This window comes from Gorilla gorilla, chromosome 9 (assembly GCF_029281585.2).
Source record: "Gorilla gorilla gorilla isolate KB3781 chromosome 9, NHGRI_mGorGor1-v2.1_pri, whole genome shotgun sequence".
Classification (NCBI taxonomy): Eukaryota; Metazoa; Chordata; class Mammalia; order Primates; family Hominidae; genus Gorilla; species Gorilla gorilla.
In genome coordinates, this window is record NC_073233.2 from 50,272,104 (window position 1) to 50,286,379 (window position 14,276).

Below are 14,276 nucleotides of genomic sequence, written 5' to 3' on the forward strand. Positions count from 1 at the left end.
TCTATTACTAGTGACAGCACTTTTAGTTTCAGTAGGACAAACTTGTGTTCCTTGTGAAACTGATTGATTCATTGTTGTTTCTGTGTGTACCATGATTTGGCTTGCAAACCTGGCTTTTTTTAAACCTTGCCCCAGTGGTAGAGGTTTTTCTCCCCTTGCCATACTCTTAAGGACTATTCCTAAGCCATCTGGTATCTGGTGATTTTTTTTATCTTTCACAAGTCACATTTTCATGGAGGATGGCTGCCTCACCGAGGCAGAGAAGAGCAAAGTGTGTTTCAGGAAGGGAAAGGAGGCCCTGCCCTGGAGCAGAGCGAGCCAGCTTGAGAAGTGTCACAGGTGGTGAGACTGGGAGAGTGGGCAGGCACCAGGGCATGCAGAGACTCATGAGCCTCAGGAAGGAGCAGATTTTGTTTTATGTCCATCAGGGAGCCAGTGAGGTGTATTAAGCAGAAGAGTGACACGGTCTGATTGGCAATTTTAAAAGGTCAGTATTGCTACTGCATGGAGCCTGGACTAGAAAGAAACAAGGAGGCCAATTAGGACATTGTTAGATTTTGTATATACCTTGGGACCAAGGTAGAGAAGGAGAAAAGGGATGTTTCAATGGCATGAGCTCAGAGGAACAGGGATTTTTATTCTCTGCTGCAGAATAATGATTTGAAAGTGTTATTGAGGAGTAAGGAGAATACTCTATCACCTGGCTCTGTGAGCCACTGGATGGAGAGCCATGATCACCTTCCACCTGAGAGGGTTTCAGGGAATTTGCAGTCTTCCAGAGATAGCCAGATTTCAATTAGGATGAGGAAGCAGAGAGAACCTTCAGAGCTCATTGAGACTGAAGATATAGGTGAGTTTGCTCATCTTTGAATGGGAAATCCAGAGGACACAGTGGAAGGGTGCAGGAGGGAAAGAGTTCCGGGGGATTGTGTCTGATCAGATTATGTCCAGGAACAGTTTGGGAATGAGTGTTCTGGTATTAACAGATGGCTGGAGAGGCTTGCACTTCTGCTAGTGACTGGGCTCAGCTGGAGGTGAGGTATGGCGGAATGTGTTCTCATATGCTTTCAGAGGATGAAGGGCATTTATTTCTGGTGCTAGCACCTGAGGTAGAAGCTCTTTCAAGATAGCAGTTCTTTTAAGTTGCATTTTTTGGAAATATTATATTGCCAAGAATGGAATGTTCATCACATGGTCTCTTCTGATTTCACATGCACATTCAGTGTAGCTGGAACAGCTACAACTGTGAGTGTAAAACGAGGTTTGTTTTTGCTCAAATTCGGTAACTTCTTACCCCCACCCTATCCCTAGTATTATTGCAGCAATAAGTCTGAACAGTAAACCCTGTCAGCAGGTATTTCATTCAATTTCATTGGCATTTCAATGTGTGCAGTCCAGAAGGAAAGGCAGTAGTCCGCCTGGTAGTTTGTGCTGTCGATGCCTGCTGAGAGAGCTTGTGCCGCAGCCAACAATTGCCCAGGCCTCCCAAATGCTCTTAAGTTAGTGAGACATTGGTGAGGTCCCGTGTCATTAAGCTTTTAATATCACTGGGTGTGCCTGGTATAGGATGATTGATTGCACCAATCCTTTCTGCTCACCTTTCTCATTTGCCTTGCCAGAAGCTTCCAAGCCAAATAAATGCCAAAAATCAGGAAAGAGTTTTAGAAAAACTCAAAAGATCTGTATGTGCCAAGTAAACTGTTTTGAACCAATAACCTCAGTGACTTAAAATCTGTGTTTTTCTAGCTGGCATCTTACTTTAGCAGATCTTATTTCAGAAACAGCTTCTGTTTTTAAAGTAATGTATTTCAGATCGATGCTAGGATGTCATCAGTTAAAGTATGGTTTGAGTCAGCAGAATAACTCTGCAAAGATGACTTTGTGGGGTCCAGGCTTTATTCTCTCTCCATCATTTCTGTAATTAATATGTTGTGTTTATGTCAGATTTTAAAAATATTTACCACTATGAACAAGAGGACCAGCTATGTTCTTGTATCAGCACTAGAGGAACAACTTTGCAGCCCAACTGTAGCTCCAAGCTTAGGTGATCCATGAAACAGTCTAGACCTCAGCTGGGTTCTCAAGGGCAAGGCGACACCACAGTTTGGGAAAACAAGCTGAAAAGAAATGATAAGGAAAAAAAAGGACATAACTGGCATAGCCATAAGTTGGGCAGTAGGGCAAATAAATGTACGTTTGATCCTCAGCGGGTAAGTAGCTATAACACAGGCTAGCACTTAGTTTTCAAATATCATTTCAGTCTGCAAAAAATGCCATGACTATCCTTATCAAGCACCTCCACCCTCTGTCTGATCCTTAGAACAGCAGGCTAGAGAAATCTCTTTTATCTATTACCATCGTGAAAAAAATGCTTTGCTTGACCCTGCAGATATCCTGACATCTTGGGCTTTTTCTTGTTTTTGAAGCACAGATTCAGGAATGAGTTGTCTGCATCTGAAGTCTCCCCTTTCTCAAAGCTTAACTCATTCTTGACACACCTGCTGTTTCGCTCCATCCCACCACTCTGCTGAAATTATCCTCATACCATTGACCTCAAATCAAGTCCACCAGCCTGTCCTCAGTCATCATCTCTCTTCCTTGTAATATTGGTCACCAGGATGCATCACCTCTGTGTGTGAAACTTGCCCATGTATTACCTGCATTTTCTTCCTCTGAAATACTGTCTTGTTTTAGAATTCCCAAACTTTTCTCATTGCTATTTTTCTGCCTCCTTTAAGGCCTTTTACATTCAACCCCTTAAATATAGACGTTCAAGATTATCTTTGATTCTGTTATTGTTCTCTACATTATTTTTTAGGAGACTATGAACTGGCAGTAGATTGTAAATACCATATGGGCAAGGTCCCTTTCTGTCTTATTTATCATTACATTCTTAGCATTTAGTTCTACGTATGTTGATTGAATAAGCAAATAAATAGGATCTCATTAGTTCTTATAGCTTTAACCATTCCTTCTTTGGTGGGGTGACTTCTGAATCTCCTATCTCCAGCTTTGACTTTCATCTGAAGTTCCAGTCATCACTTTCCACATGTTCACGAGACATTTCCACTTAATAACAGTACATGTGGCTTCCACCCTGTAATGATAAAATCAGATTCGTATTGTTCTTTCAGAAAAACTCCACACTTTCTGGCAAGTTCATTTATGTTCATGTTAACCTAACCATTCTCTTGGTCAGGTTAACACCGTAAGTTATTTTCAGCTCTTCCTTGTTCCTTTGTTTCTCATATATTATCAAGTCCCAAGTCATCTGAATTCTTTCTTGAACTATCTAAAGAACCCATCTCTCTTACAGTGACCATCTTTATCCCAGGCACTTTTTAACCCATGCCAACAGTACTAAAATGATTTTTTTTTTCACCCTGATGTCCTTAATTCCAATCTTTGCTCCCTCTCTTCTGTCCATTACCCAGATGTCAGGTATTACTTCCAGGAACAGTTCTTTCCTGCCTCTCTCTCACTGTCTTCTCTCATTCTCCCCTCTCCAAATATTAATTAAACCCCTGCTATGTGTCAGGTATTATACTATGCTCAGCTCTGGGGATATAGCAGTGAACATGACAAACATAGTCCCTGTCCTTATGGGGGTTACAGGAGCTAGACTATAATCAAATAAACAGAGAGAAATAGTTACAACTCATGGTTAGAGCTCTGAATTTTTATTTTAGAAGATCACTGTGGCTGCTGTGTGAAGAATAATTTGGGAAGAGGCAAGAGTAGGAGACTAAAAGAGTAGGTGGTTGTAGTCATTGCAGTGGGAGACTGCTAGCTTGGACTAAGGTGGCATTGGGGATGAAGAGAAGTTAATGGGTTTGAGGTATATTTCTGAGGATGAATCAACAGAACTTGCCAGTAATATGTTAGATGTGGGGGTAAGGATCCAGACTCCCAGGTGTCAGACTTGAGCAGTGGTGAGTGGAGTTGCTGTTTACTCAGGTGGAAGAGAAGCTGGGATTTCTGCATTTGATTTTGTCCTTGCTGGAGGAGTTCCTTCTTCTACATGCAAAATCTGAGATGCCTGAGGCTTCCAAATGTTAAGTAGGCAGTCGACTGTGTAAGTCTGGAGTTCAGACAACAGGACTGGCTGGAGATGTCATTTGGGAATTTTGGAATAACCGCAATAGTAAAACGCTAATAATAAATAACAAGTGTATAGTGCTGACTGTGCCTGGCTCTGCTCTAACTTCTTTATTGAATTCTCTGATAATTTTATATAGTTGATGCCATTATTATTTCCATTGTACAGATGAGGTGACTGAGACTCAGTGTGAAATCACTTGCCCAAGATGGCTTAGACAACTATTTGTTGAATGTGGAATCGAATTAAAACTAATAATATAGACCATATGTAAAACTGTGGAATTGTACATTATCATTCAGAGAAAGAGAATAAAAAAGGGAGCAGCCAGGCGCCATGGCTCATGCCTGTAATCCCAGCACTTTGGGAAGCCGAGGTGGGTGGATCACAAGGTCGGGAGTTCGAGACCAGCCTGACCAACATGGTGAAACCCCGTCTCTACTAAAAATACAAAAAAATTAGGCAGGTGTGGTGGTGCGCGCCTGTAATGCCAGCTACTTAGGAGGCTGAGGCAGGAGAATCGCTTGAACCTGGGAGGCGGAGGTTGCAGTGAGTCGAGATCGCACCACTGCACTCTAGCCTGGGCCACAGAGTGAGACTCCTTCTCAAAACAAACAAACAAACAAAAAACAAGAAGGGAGCATAGAGCCTCAAAGGTTGAGCTCACTGCTTTCATCACTTTGTTTTCCACCTGAAAAATCTTAATTTGCTTCTGTTGGAATAAAGGATAAAATAGAAACTCCTTAGCCAGATTGTCAAATCCATACATGATCTTAGCCCAGAGAGATCCATGGACTCTCACTGTTCCCGTATGGTTGCTCCATTCTACTAAGTTATCTCTTTGCTTTCCCCAAGGCTTGCTCTCCAACTTCTTAACTTAAAAGGGCCCCTTATAGCGTGAAGTCTTTCCTGATGCCTCCAGTGCAGAAATTAATAATAGTTACTGTATGCCAGGTGCTTCCTGTGAACCTGTAAAACAAGAAACAGGTAGCAGGCTTCTACCTTGTCCTTTCTGCTCATTTGTGTTTTGTTTTTATAAGTGTCTTCTTAGTACAAAGATGGAGGTTTTTCTATTTTGCTCATCTAAGGAATCAGAGATGATGTGGAAAACCAGCTGCCTCACTGTTATCTGAGATCAGTAATTTGGAAGCATATTTTGCTTTGAATGACTTTTTCTGATTGAGTTGGGGGTGAGATGAAGAATGTGATAATTTTTTAAAATCATGGCATTTAGTTTTTAAAATCTTAATATATTAAACAATACAGTTTCAGATACAAAAAAAATTACTGCAATAAAACAGTTGAGGTGTATTTCCATTGTGCTTCCCTTCCTTATCAGGAAAGTACATTGTCCACTGAGAGACAGGATGGATGGCCTCTCCCAGCTCTACACAAAGCACAAGCCCACTGGCTCTCCTGGGCCTTGGTTAATACATGGAACAGCCTATGTTTTCTAAAATGTTGTAGCAACACTCATAAGTCAACCATGGTTCAAATCACATATTTACATATTGATCAATTCTTTATGATAGACAGACATAAATGAGATACAGTAAATAATTTCCAGTTGTTGTTAAAAAAAAAAAAAGTACAGGCGACAAACTTGGTCATGGTACACAAATATACTTCATGTGTACAGACAGCTTCATTCAGGTCTAATTTTTTTTTTAATTTTTGTTTTAGGTTAGGTATATTTGCAGGTTTGTTATATAGGTAACTTGTCTGTCACGGGGGTTTGGTATACAGATTATTTCATCACCCGGCTAATAAGCATAGTACCCGATAGGTAGTTTTTCCATCCTCACCCCCGTCCCGTCCTCCACCCTCCATTATTCAGGTATAATTTTAATTTGAAAGACCTAGATATACTATTATTTAAGTGATAATGGCCTCTAAGATTTATTCAGATTACTATAAAATAATAAATTAAACAAATCCACTATACTTTAAAACTCTGTCCATTGCTTGAAACCTTGGAGGAGCCTATGCTACAATCAGTTGCTAACTAAAAGCAATTGTACATGTATTTGATATTTCCCCACAGTTCCTACCTCTAGATTTAATTCAGTAAAGGAAGATGATATTTGAAGATGAAGTAGCACCTGTGTCCTGAGCATCTCTCAGGCACTACTGCATGGAATGGCAAAGGGGATGCAAGAAGCACATCAGATGACAACGGTCTTAGACACTTACAAGTCTGCTAAGGTGACTGACAAGGGAATCAAAGAAGGCAGTCATGTCATGGACCCATCAGCAGCATAGCTGGGCAACCCTGGAGCCGAATCTGGCCCTCAGACTTGTTTAAATTGCCCAGTGTTTTTAAAGACACTGAATTAATTGCCAAAATTTATAACTCAGGAAATTTCACATAAAAATCCCACTTGTCAGCTTCCCTGGAAAACCCAGAAGAGGGGGCAGCACTGGGGGAACAGTGATCTGAAATGGCTCATTGGCAGAGCAGCCACCACCTTTCTGCAGGCCCCTGGTTCTGCATGGGTCCCTCTCCTCCCTGTGCTGCACCCAGCCCACACCTCTCACTTATGCTACTTGCTGGTGTTTGTGACCCCTACAGTATAGTCAGGGTGCCATATAATCAGGACAGGAAATATTAGGATTTCAGAAGGAATAGAGCTTACTTTGGAGAGCAGAGTATAGTGGAAAGAATAGGGCTTTAGAGCCGGGCCCATCTACATTCAAATGCTAGCCTGCCCTCCTGCTAGCTTTTGCCTTAGAGAAATATTTTCCCTCCAGCTCCCTTTGCTTATGATAAAGTGGATAATATCACCTTCCTTGCCTCCCTTACAAGGTTGTAGTGAGGATTAGCAATAACGGATATAGAGTGCCTGATGTGCCTGGCACCTGAGCACATGCCATGGTAGATCTTGTGGAAGAAGTCTAGCAGGGTGCTTTGGTTTAAGTACCTGGAAACTGTTATAAAAAGAAGCATGGAAAAAAAAGAATAACCCAACCACCACCAAAAAACAAACTCCATGTAGATTAAAGAGTTAAATCTAAAAAATGTAAACTCTTAAAAAAAAACCAAAAGGAAGTGCAGTTGTATATTTAACTTTCCTCAGGATGGGAAAAGACTTTCTAAGCATAAAAATCATGAAGACGAGCCAAAGAAAGGTCAGTAGAGTTGACTCTAAAATTTTTGAGCTATTCCATGTTAAATACCATAAGTACAGTTAAAAGGCAAATAGCAAATGAGAAAAGCATTTGCAAAAAGTATGACAAACAAATGCCTTAATATCTGTGGTTGTAGATCAATAAGAAAACAGTGTTAACACCCCCATAGAACAATGGACAAAGGACATGAACAGAGAGTGTTCACAGCAGAAGAAACACAAACAGCAAACAGAATGTAAAAAAAAAAAGTTGAACTTGGGCTGGGTGTGGTGGCTCACACCTGTAATCCCAGCAGTTTGGGAGGCCGAGGCAGGTGGATCACTTGAGCCCAGGAGTTCAAGACCAGCCTGGCCAACATGGTGAAACCCTATCTCTACTAAAAATACAAAAAAATTAGCCAGGCATGGTGGCAGGCACCTGTAATCCCAGCTACTCGGGAGGCTGAGGCACAAGAATCGCTTGAACCCAGGAGGTGGAGGTTGCAGTGAGCCAAGATCACACCACTGCACTCCAGCCTGGGTGACACAGTGAGACTCTGTCTCAAAAAAAAAAAAAAAAAAAAAAAAAAAAAGAACTTGGCTTGTAATCCAAGATCTCTAAGTTTGAATGAGTTGTCATTTCTCCCCTAATTGTTTTTCATTATTGTCAGTTGATAATGTTCAGCCAGAAGATAGGTACTGTCATGTTTTCCTGGTGAGATTATAGATTGCTGCAGCCTTCTCAAGAAAGCAGTTTGGTAATACAAATCAAGTGCCTTAAAGTTCATACACTTGGCTCCAGTAATTCCATTTTTAAGAATATATCCTAGAAATATATGCAGAAATGTTTTGCCCAAAAATCTGCTTGCAGCAGCTTTTTATTTATTTTCCCTCTTTTTAAAAAAAAATACTGGTGTATGAAAATCAATCTCCAACCATGTGCTCCTTACTGCTCCATCCTTAGTACTAGCATAATGCCTGATATATACAGGTGGTCAAAAGGTATTTGTGAGTTTAAAGGAAGGATATGTTCATACAAAGGAATATTCTATAACCATATTTTTGAAATGTATATTTAAAGATATAGAAAAATGCTCAATAAAATATTAAAAATGGAGTATACATGATTGTATATCTGGAAGACTCTGTGTGTATGTTGTATAAACTCTGGATGATAGGATTACAGGCGATTTTCTACATTTTCTGTGTACTCTTCCTCAGTCATTCAGTACATATTTATTCATATGTGTGATAGGCACTGAGAATGTTTCTTAACAGGAAGACCACATAAACTTTCCCTCATGGAGTTTATAAGAGCAGAGGTTGAATAAATAATTACACGTGCATCATTTACTTTAGTAAACTTATGTTACTTTTTATATTCTAGAAGGAAAACCTGTATGATGATTTTAAAGCATTGATGATTGTTTGTAATTTCTTAGGCATTCTTTTAGGACAAGAAAGGGATGATTTTAAGAAAACTCCAAATCTCATACAGTATGAATTACCTTTCCAATGGAAAGAAAAATGTTTAGGTTTCCCATCTGTTGGATGGTTAATAATGACATAACAGTAAATACATCCAGATTTTTTCACCCCAAATAGCATTTTCTTAAAGGAAACTGAATAGGATAATATCTTGGTGAGGTGGAGGTAAGAGTTGTGAGAAGCTTTAGAAAAGCATAATTAAGCCTTCAAATGAACTGGCTGCGGTTGGAGGAATGAGAATGTTGATCAGCATTAATATAAAAATACATGTTTTTCGCTTTTTCCATGTACTTGTAGGGTTTCAAGTATTCGGAAAACCAAGAACATCAATAACAAAACCCACCCTGTAGCTTGAGTGTGACCCTAAAGGCTGCTTTTAACCAGGATGAGTGATGGAAAATTTTATCCTTAGCCCTGGTTTTGGGGGGTGTGTTTTGTTTTGTTTTGAAGAAAACCCTGAGTAAATCAAAAGGGCTACAGAGATGTGTTTGGGTAACTTAACCACGCTTAATGACTAGGAAGGCACTCTTCTAAACAGTCTGACCGGTGTTTCCACTGTTGCTTATCCATTTATCAACTGGAGCCTTTATGCACAGCCATGTGGGTTCCTCTGGCCTTTTATCTGACTCCTAAGTGGAAACAGTCTCCATGCATCTTGCTTCAGTTGAAGGGTGGCTCTATGGTCTGTTGCCACTCTGGCCTCGAGGGAAGGATGCATTTGTGAGCTCTGTGTTGCATTAGTAGGATCCCTTGCCCTCTTTCCTGTCTGTCTCCTTCTGCAAATTAGGAATGCATCTTCTAAGTCAAAGATCTTAGAAGGAATAAATAACAAGCAGCAAAGAATGATATCACTTCTCACAGAGGGTACACTGTGTAAGGGTGTCTCCTTTGTGGACTGATTCGAGTGGCTCCCTCCCAAACGAAGGCTCACCCTTGTCTGCTTTTTGGTATGGCTAATGGTTATGTTGAATGTAATGTGTTCAAAACCAACCTGAGACTTTCTCTCATTTGAAAAGTTCAGATCTTAGGAACAGTATGTGAAATGTGATCGTTGAACATCCCTTTCCATCAGTGCTGATTGCATTTCGGAATTCTCTTTCACTTGTGAGGTGCATTCCTGCTTCATGTTTCCAGGTGGAACTATAGTGTTTACCTATTCTCTTCCACTGATCTAGCACCTCCTTCTCCCCAGCAGTGTTTTTAATGTTCTAAGAGATCTTCATCTCAGAATTGCTTTCATGTTGTGGTTAAGTGTCTTTCCTTTCTACTTTATTTTATTCTCCTTAGTGTCTGTACTTGATTTGTAGATTAAGCCCATGTTGCACTCTCTGATTATGTAGAGGGTAGCAGAAATTATTCTGCTTCTAGCTGTGTTGAACCTTGATCTGATAGCTGACCATACAGCCTAAATTAAGGAGCCTTGGACTGTCTAATCTCATGGTCAGTGCACTCCCTCCGGATATCTTTTCCCCAGTAGGACATGTGTCTCCTCTGTCTGGATTTTGTTTTTTTTTAATCAGAGCAGCCTTTTGCTTTTCTGAGATGGAGCTGGGCTGCAGTGAGGGCAGGGTCACCTTCCCACTGCCCTCTGGTTGTCTGAGGGGTCAAAGGTAAATGTTTTGGTGCCCACTTATTACTGGAAGAGAAAAGGTGGCAGACACAATTAAAATCAGTCACTGAAACCAAAGGTATTTTAAACATTGCTTCTATCTTCTGTCTATAAAAATTATGACTCTGCTTGACAAAGTTACTGCCAAAAGTTGGGGCCTGGAACTTAGACTGTTTATGCAAATTCATGATTGTTTTGATTTTGATTTTCCTAGGGAAAATCTTTGTAAACAGTTAAGTTCTCAGAAGCACCCATACAGTAATAAACATAAACACAGTTTGCACTGAAATCAATCCTGCAGTAACCCAAATGTAACCCTTTCTATCGGAAGTGAAGCAGATGAGTGAATAGACCCATCAGTTCTGCCCAGAATGGAGGTGAAGAAATCAGGAAGCTCAGATCTGTCCCAGTCTCAGCACTTGACATGCTCTTTGTTGCTGTGAGCACAGAAGTTGTTTAATGCTCCTGGTTTTCAGCTGTGGAGGAGCCACACTACCAGTTAATTGCTTTGCAGCTTATGCTGTGAAGACTCCTGAGAATATTGGACATAAATTGCTTTTGAGCTCTCTGTGTAAATACAAGGCATTTGTATCCTAAGTGTACAGGAGTCGTGATCCATCCTCAAAGATGTAAACAGCCAATCTCAGTTTGACAACACTGTTTTGGTCAAGCCAGAGCTCCCTTTGAGAAAATCTTGCTGTTGTCTGTTCTGGAAAGAGGCAGGAATATGTCTCCAAAACTCCACAGTAGCCATGAGAAGAATTGAGACTATAGGTGCCAATTAGTAAATTAGCATACATTGTGAAAAGGTGAAGGAAGTTATCGCATCAAATCTTGGTTAAAAGGACATTTTTCCCACACTGAGTATGTCAAAATGTAGAGCACAACATCAGTCAGACGTAAAGAATTCTTGTACAGGTGACTTTTATTTCCTTCTTAGGCCAGAATGGGCTTTTCTGCATTTTGGATTATGATGATGATGACACTAATAGCTAGCACTTACTGCATGCCAATCTTCAAGGGATTTACACATATTCTATCAATGGAGGCTCACCATAGCCCTAGGTCACTGTCATCCTCCCCATTTTACAAATGAGTAAGTCAGGGTACAGAGAGGTGAGGTAACTTGCCAACAGTCAAGCAGCTGCCAAATGACAGAGCTATATATGGATTCCCACAGTCTGGCTGAGCAGAGGTTTCCATTTTTTTTGACCTCTGTCAGGTTCTGTTGCATCTGGATCACACAGGCAAAAAATTTATCACAACAAATGCTGTTTTCTAGGAAGAGAATGGAGACTACACATATGTGCAAAGAGTGAAGATACCCTTGGATCATGGGACCTTGTTAATCATGGAAGGAGCGACACAAGCTGACTGGCAGGTGAGGATCTGCAAGTAATATGAATCTGCTTTCATGTGGAGGCAGTTTCCTGACTCTGAGGACTATTTCTAAGTAGACATGGTGAAAAGCAAGCTGCTTTTACAATGAGCAAGAGGGAATGAGCTGACATTCTTTCCAAGGAGTTTTGCTACTACTGACAATCCAGGTGGACACTAGTGTGTCCAGTAGAACTTTCTGTGATGATGAAAGTGTTCAGCATCTGTGCTGCCTAATGTAGTAGTCACTAGCCACATATGACTGACTTCTTAAAATGTGGCTTGCATGCTATAAAGAACTGAGTTTTTAATTTAATTTTAATTAAATTTAAATAGCTTCAGGGTAGCTAGTGACTATCTTATTGGAATACACAGCTCCGCAGCTAGGCCATGCCATTTTTAGGCCAGATCATTTCTAAGGTGCACATGTTAATGTCAAAACACTTACCATAAGAATGGAATCTCATGCCTCTCTTTGGTCTCATCCATGTATATGTTTTATGAGATTTGGGAAATGGCAGGTGTCTGAGAGGAACAGCAACAATTAGAAAAGATGAAAATATCTCACTTCAGAGGTGCTGGCATAGCACAGTGGGGCTGGGGATGGAAATTTGTTTCAAAGAAGGAACCTTTCTCCACAAGACTTCAAAGAGCTTACTGCTCATTTAAGGGGGATGAGATGGAAATATTTCTGTATTCTCATGAATAAGTTTTAAGTCGCTTTGAACTAAAAGTGTGTATGTGTGTATTTATGTCAGAGTTATGTGTATTTCCATTTAGCATCGAGTGCCCAAAGAATACCACTCTAGAGAACCGAGAGTGAACCTGACCTTTCGGACAGTCTATCCAGACCCTCGAGGGGCACCCTGGTGACGTCAGAGCTTTGAGAGAGAAGCTTCACTGAAACAGAGCAAACCTTCCACTGAGAAGCCACTTCAAGAGGCTGGTGCTGCTAGATCTCATGATGTGGCTGTTGGGAAGATGCTGGGGTTTGTTTGCCAGCTTGGAGTCCTATTAAATGAGAGCCAGCAACTCATGTTGGTAATAGGTCTACTGTGGGAACAGTTATCCCTAACCACAGCTCAAAATCGTTATCATCTTTAGGCAAATTAAAATCTATGTGGCAGTGCTCACGGATGATTTTGTTCATAAGCAGTTTTCCTCCTGCCCTCCCCCGCCCCCCACATGCCCCGCCTTCATTTGAAGAAATATGAATGGACTTGTGCCTCTGGGGAAAAGAAAATCTCACGTGTTTGTTCCTTGTGACTTCAGTGAAGTGGAGATATAAATATGTGTCAGGGACTCTGGAGCCTTCCGTAGGCAGACAGCTGCTGAAACCCAAACAGAGGTGGTTTCATCTTGGCTTGCATACCATTGTAATGGAAAGCTACATATTCAGGGAACACTGTAACTGAGTCTTCCTGCGACACACTCAAGACAGGTTACAGGCCTCCAAATAAAGAGTGGTGGCAGTATGCTCTCGTCTAGCCACCTTCAAGCAGTCACCTGTAATACAAGAGAAAACTGTCCCCTTAAAGGGAGGACACTGAATGATGTCACGGGAAGTAGCAGGCTGAAATTGAGGCTGAAGAGCAGCAGAAGGCCTGCTCATGACAGCTGTTCCACATAGATTATTTTCCCCTCGGGAATCACTTGAGTCATCTAGACCCAAGTCAGATAGAAGTGGGAGCAGCCCTGCAGGGAATGCACTCAATTGCCTAATAGTTCTCGTCACCTTGTGTTTCAGTAGCCCTATGACTAACGCTCTCTTCTGACTCAATGTTTTCTTACATACAAGGTCCCAAGGTACAAGGGTTAGTCTGTGATGTCACTGAGGTTCCCAAAACAAAACAGAGTGGCTGTCCATTATTGCATCATAAAACCACGTGTCTTCTTGACCTCTTGACTCAGGAGCCATGTACCAGATTCATTCCAAACCAAGATACAGAAAACCTGAGAGAAAGGAAATGAATTTAAATGGATGAAAATAGGGTGGGAGAGTTAGAGTTTCTCTGTCTGCCAGTGGGGGAAAGGTACAGTGCCTTCTTGCTTTTTATCCTGTTTCCATTCCAGGCTGTAAGATTGATGCTGTCCATGATCATAGGAAAATGCCAAAGGCTGGGCACACTCTGACTCGGCACTCAGATGGAGCACCATGCCTGGCCAGGCTGTTCTCTGACAAGCTCTCTGGCTCCTGGCATTGTAGTCCCCCTGCCCTTTTAAAAAACAAAAAACAAACAAAAAATGAGCATAGCTTGTTTCTCTAAGAAATATGAAATACTTTCTAAAATTTGAGCACCACACCAAGCTTTCCTGTGAGGGAGGTTCAAATCACAATAAGAATAAAATAAAGCCTCTTTTTAATGCTTAGCTGTTCTCCTATTAATGCAAATAATACCTGGCCAGGTGATACAGCCAGCTTTGGTGATAAGTTTGATGCATGACACTAGGAAATTTATCTTCCATTCCTTGCTAATGAAAGAACTGGCAGATGGTTCCAAGTCTTCCAGCGTCCCTCTTTCTTAATGGAGGGTCATGATCTCCCCTTGCGGCAGCTGTGCATTTGATCTCTTCACTTGTCACACCCATGTCTTTC

The 14,276-nt window shown here is 41.1% G+C and overlaps 1 protein-coding gene across 2 annotated transcripts in view; it reads left to right on the top strand.

The window, feature by feature from the left end:
• The window catches only part of ALKBH3 (alkB homolog 3, alpha-ketoglutarate dependent dioxygenase), a 39,509-nt gene extending 26,692 nt beyond the window's left edge, over positions 1–12,817 (top strand). The window contains exons 9-10 of one of the 2 annotated variants that reach the window (XM_004050972.5): positions 11,586–11,684; positions 12,461–12,817. In XM_004050972.5, coding sequence (XP_004051020.3) covers positions 11,586–11,684; positions 12,461–12,553 — 192 coding nt within the window. In that variant the 3' untranslated portion in view covers positions 12,554–12,817. Of the gene's footprint in view, positions 1–11,585; positions 11,685–12,438 lie in introns of both variants that reach the window. The other variant, XM_063711078.1, reaches the window with a different exon arrangement.
• Positions 12,818–14,276: the final 1,459 nt, after the last annotated feature.